Below are 5,739 nucleotides of genomic sequence, written 5' to 3' on the forward strand. Positions count from 1 at the left end.
TTTTCAGTGTAAAATGTCCACAACAAACAAACAATTTATATGATGTTTTAACTCCTCTGTTTTAAAATAACTTGCCCAAATAAAGTCATATATAACATTTTATACATTTATTTGCTCCGAGCCTTGGTTTGTTTCATCACTGAGTCATGAAGAGGTGCATCAAAATCATCTGCTTCCTCCTATAATAACATTATTGATAATAATAAATAAATAAATCTTGCAGAGTCACAGATTTTCATCCGCTGCCTCAAAACTTTGCTTCAATTTATTCCAACTTGTTTGGGACAAAACAGTAAAATGAATCGAATAATTACAGCAGCCAGACATTCAGAGGACTGCACGATCAGTAAAACAAATTAAAGAGGTTTACAGATCTGAAAATAATATAAATCACATTTTAGAGCGAACAGGACGTCATGTTTGTAAAATAATTATGATTTGAGCTCATGACTATATGAGAAATGATAATAGTCTCGCAGGGAAAATGATTATCAATGCACAAAATGTTCTGGATGCGTTAACTCACATTTCTGCAAGCAGAATCAGATGCAGACCATCAGGTTCAAGCGTTTTAAAGACTAAAAATAAACAGGAAAACCAATTAAAAATACTTAGAAGCCCAAAGTATAACAATAAAACTAAAAAAAGAGGAAAATATCAATTAAAAAAAATTTATTTGGAAATCTCATGAAGCCCCATCTGATGAAGAGTCGACTTATTAAACGCTGAAACAAAGGGAACAATAATTTATGGCAGAGGATTTTAAATTCAGGTGGACTCGCAGGTGAAAAGGAGCAGGTATGAAAAGAGATTAGAGGCGCTGAAGCTCTCCGAAGTAAAGAAGTTCCCCAGCTGCTCCAGAATAACTGGACAGACTTTGACCCAACGTAAACAAAATTACTGTTTTTATTTACTTTATTCACCAAGTCACAACAATGAAAACCTTGAATTAGCTCAGGGGCCGGACATCCAGCAGTTATTGTTGTTTGTTTTACGGTTTTTAAAATCGAGTTTAATTTAAACATGGACCCATTGGTGGGCCGAACTGAGCTCATGCGTGGGCCCGATTTGGCCCGCGGGCCCCCAGTTGGGTGGCGCTGGTTTCCAGTCTTAAATTCTGAAAATGATTCACGACCAAACTGTGAAGGATCCACTCCTCCTGGATCACATTCGTCAGTTTGATTACCTCCTCGTGCACAGAGAGATCCGTGCAGGCGGTTCTCACAGTCCTTCAGGAGTTCCCCATTCACAAAGCCTGCCTGGCTGCTGATGGGGGGGGGGGGGGGGAGGGCGGGGGGGGAGCGGGGGGGGGAGGGGAGAGAAAGGGAGTTGAGACGTCCCTTCTTCACTTGGCTGCATTCGGCTCACCGACGCAGGAGAAGCGACCATGCTGTGGAAACTAGTTGAGAATGTCAAGTATGAAGATATTTATGAGGTAACGTTCCATCCAGCTGTTCGGGACGCGGGAAAAAAAAAAAAGGCTTGGCGGGATTTATGGAAAGTGCTTTGAAGGGAAAATGTTAAATTTTTTTAATGAGGCTTTCGGGCCTCTTGATTTTCATCATTTTATCTTAATTTGGAGGTAAAGTGATGACACGTTTTTATATATAGATATTATATTTGAAGTGCTCATGTGGTTATAAATCGACTCTTTTTTTTATTACCTGAGAAAAAGCGGACAAATTGTATTTACAGGTTTTATTTCCGAGTTAGTGCGTAAAAGTGATTTTTTTATTTTTATTTTACTGCGGTGGGTGTTTTGGGAGAACTTGTGCTCCAGAGGAATCTCTTCTCTTAAAATGAACATGAAGCTTGAAGACAAGCCGCGAAGCTCCAAATCTCACCAGATTAGGAGATTAAACCGACTTGATTTAGGATGAGGGGAAAATCGCAGAAAATGAGGAGAAACTTAAAAGCGCCGAGTTGGAGCGGGCTGAGCGTGCGCGTGAAAATATGCAAATAGTTTGGCTTTGATCCTAGAACATTATTATTTCTGTAAATCAGTGAGAGGACGGGTGGTGTGTGTGTGTGTGTGGGGGGGGGGGGGGGCACAGGCAGCGAGCACAAAGCGCACGGAGCGGCGCGTGAGGCCCCTCCGCTGCAGTCTCGTGCAGCACATGGCTGTTCTCCCACGGTGGCGCGGAGGGAGGATGTCCAACAAGTCATCCAGGAGGGCAGAGAGCGGCCTCACGCGCACGGAGAGGTCCCGGGTGGGACAAAAAGGCAGCTGCGAGTTGTTGGAAGTCTTGATTCAGTTTGAGACAAAGAGGAAATGATCTTCATGAAGCTGAACATGACGCGCGAGTGGCGCAGGGCGCGTGATGGAGGAACCACTTGGGTTATTTCGTTTGCGCAAAAATAAGAAAAATGGCGCTTCTCTATAGCTCCCAAAGCGGTGCGGGGGGCGCGCGGGGTGGAGTGGGGGGTGGGGGGTCCTCCCAGACTTGGACCTTGTTCCCTGTCTCCTCAAAAAAAAAAAAAAAAAAACCCACTCCTCTTTCTGTCTCCTGTTGCTCGCGCGTCGTTTCGGCTCTCCACGGAATTTAAACGTCACTCGCGGTCGCGCGAGAGCCTTCACGCTCCGTGTGTCGCCAACGCGGTGCCTCGCGCGCATTAATATTCCTGTAGGTCTCAGTCATGAATAACAATTACAGAGCGTGCGCTCCGAGCTCACACGCAGAGCGGCGGCAGCTCCGGGCGCAGGAAGCTTCTGAGCGCGGGGCTTCTGCCTGCAACACGCACGAGCGCGCGCTTGCTTTTCACCTGGAATGAGTTTGTGTGAAGCCGCCCGGTTCCGTCCTCTTATTTCACCGTGAAGCCGCTCGGGACAGCCAGCTGTTTCCAGATGTTGGTTCATTCCTACTCCGCCGGGGTGAGAGACGCTTTACATCCACTTTTCCTTCAGGCTTTTATTTTAAATTCACTTTTCCTTCAGGCTTTTGTTTTAAATTCACTTTTCCTTCAGGCTTTTGTGTGTTTTATTTTTGCAGCTGCTTTATTTCTGCACAAGCACAGAAACAAGATCCTGGGCCTGCGCGCGCGCCCTGTCTCGTGTCTTTCATCACTGATTTTCTTTCATTTCTTCTTTCCTCATTAAAGGACCGACATGACGGCGTCTCGAGCCACAGCTCGCGCCTGTCCCAGCTGGGCTCAGTGTCGCACGCGGGACCCTACTCCAGCGCGCCGCCGCTGTCTCACGCGCCTTCCTCGGACTTCCAGCCGCCCTATTTCCCTCCGCCGTACCAGCCGCTCGCTCACTACCAGAGCCAGGATCCGTACTCGCACGTGAGCGACCCGTACTCCCTGAACTCCCTGCACCAGAGCCAGCAGAGCGCGTGGGGCGCGCGCCAGCGGCAGGACGCCGCGGGGGACCGGATGGAGAGCTCCGCCCTGCTGGCGCAGCCGCGGGCGTCGCTGCCGCAGCTGTCCGGGCTGGACCCGCGGCGGGACTACGCGGGCATGCGGCGGCCCGACGTGCTGCTGCACTCCGCGCACCCGGGACTGGAGCCCGGCATGGGGGACGGACTGTTGCACGGTCTGCACGGGATGGAGGACGTGCAGGTGAGGGACTGCTGAGCATGGATCCTTTTCTATTTCTGCAAGTTCGACAGATCTGACGCAAAGCAACAAATATTTATTGCATCATTCTCACATCACATATGAACTTTATAAATTCAAACACTATTTTAGCCTTACTCTTTTAAAGTCAAAGCATTTTTCACATTTTAATAAAGCAACCGAATAAAACGGTCCAATGATGAAAGAAAAAGAAACAAACTGATGGTTCATCAGCCCCGCACATTTCACGCACCTTTTAGGGAGTCCCGCAGGGCTGCAGGATTCATGGTTTGAAAACAAAAAACAGGCTCAGACTGTCAAAGGGACAACAATTAATTTTGACAATTTACTGAGAATAAAATGTTAATACATTTAAAAAATATCATTTTCTGTTTGATTTCATTTCGGTTCTTTGCTTCTCAAACGCAACACATTTAATTGTTTTTAATAAATTAATACACGTTTTATTTTATTTTAGCCACAATGTAAGACTTATTTTCTGCTCAGCTGTGAAGGATTTCATCATCTTCATCTTCGCCCTCGGGCCTAAACCACCAGGAGCTGTTTGTCATTTCACCTCCACAGATCCTGCTTTTATAGATTTATTAAAACCCACATTAATTCGTTTCCACGAGCTTCTTTTGTTCCTTTTTTTTTACATTTTTACACAAATGTGAAGCATTTCTGACAACTGGAACAGAAACTCAAAGCTCAATTTTATTTTTTGCAGCTTTTTGTTTCTGAAATGTATTTATTTAATATTCAGAAAGAAAAATGAGCAGATTCTTTGTGTCGTCGGGCTCTAATGTGTTCGTCTTGTTCTGACAGACGATTGAAGACACCAACGGGATGAACATCCTGGATCAATCTGTAATCAAGAAAGGTACACACACACACACACACACACAGATTTATTTATTTAAAGGAGCTCGTTATAAAATATGAACCATGAGCACATGTTATCCTGATGAATCAGTTCACTCCGGTAGTTTTCCAGATTTATTGATATTGTGAAATGCGGGTCTGCACTCAACGTAAACAAACTGGACAAAATCGAAGCACAAAAATAGAAAATGCAGCATTTTGAAGCAAACGGTTCTTTCATGATGAGGTGAACAAGCACGTGCCGCATCAGCAGCAGAGAAATGTGTAGATTTAAAAAATATATATATATATATACTTTACGTTTTGTTTGTTTTTTACAATGGAGGTTATGAATCACAGGACTAATGACGCAGGATTCACCCACAATGCATCTGGGTCCTGACCCTGGTTTTGGGGGGTGCAGACTTTGGAGCAGCATTAACGACCCCCGCTCCACTGCCTGACGGGCCGGCGCGTGACGCTGCGCGCTGGTTTAGTTCCGGGACGTTGAGTGACAGCTCCCCGCGGGGCATTTAAGCCGCTGATGTAATAAATGGCAGCGCTCACAGAGAGAGCTCGTGAGCTCGTTTAGAGCTAATCTGCGGTGTTATCCCCCGTGGAGACATCAAAATAAATAAAGAAATAAAATAGAGCCACTCGCGCCGGCCGTGCACCATTAGCACGCGCATTAACGCGCGGGATGGAGGTTCCAGTCCTCCTGGCGGGAGATGAAGACCGGGATGTGGTTAATGCGGTTTGAGCGCGTGAGCCAATCAAATATCGATAACGCTTTAATGAGAATGTCGCGCGACATTAAATAACAAGCAAGTGCCCGGCGCGCAGGGACCGCCCTCTGAGCGCGCGTGGCGTCAAAGCGCGGAGATGAATTCAACTCCTCATCGTGTGGGTCAGTGTCTGCTGCGCATGCGTCATCGTGTGTTTCACCGTCTCCTTTCAGTGCCCATGCCGCCCAAGAACGTGGGCGCGCTGATGCTCGGGAAGGACGGCCTGATCGGCGGAGTGACCGTCAACATCAACGAGGTGTTCTGTTCGGTACCGGGCCGCCTGTCGCTGCTCAGCTCCACCTCCAAGTACAAAGTGACCGTGGGGGAGGTGCAGAGGAGACTGTCCCCACCCGAGTGCCTCAACGCCTCCCTGTTAGGAGGCGTGTTGAGGAGGTGAGGAGGCGTGACGCACAGCCACGTGGCTCTCTGACCAATCAGGAGCAGTTCTCCATCCATGCATCCATCCATCCATCCATCCATCCATCCATGCATCCATCCATCCATCCATCCATGCATCCATCCATCCATCCAT

The 5,739-nt window shown here is 47.2% G+C and overlaps 1 protein-coding gene across 1 annotated transcript in view; it reads left to right on the forward strand.

The window, feature by feature from the left end:
• The first annotated feature begins 2,150 nt into the window (after window positions 1-2,150).
• Window positions 2,151-5,739, forward strand: part of tfap2b (transcription factor AP-2 beta) — a 12,727-nt gene continuing 9,138 nt past the window's right edge. The window contains exons 1-4 of the mRNA XM_037685191.1: window positions 2,151-2,210; window positions 3,100-3,561; window positions 4,387-4,441; window positions 5,381-5,600. Of these exons, the coding sequence (XP_037541119.1) occupies window positions 2,151-2,210; window positions 3,100-3,561; window positions 4,387-4,441; window positions 5,381-5,600 (797 nt within the window). The remainder of the gene's footprint in view (window positions 2,211-3,099; window positions 3,562-4,386; window positions 4,442-5,380; window positions 5,601-5,739) is intronic.

The sequence above is a fragment of the Nematolebias whitei genome, chromosome 12 (genome assembly GCF_014905685.2).
Source record: "Nematolebias whitei isolate Nwh7 chromosome 12, NemWhi1, whole genome shotgun sequence".
Classification (NCBI taxonomy): domain Eukaryota; kingdom Metazoa; phylum Chordata; class Actinopteri; order Cyprinodontiformes; family Rivulidae; genus Nematolebias; species Nematolebias whitei.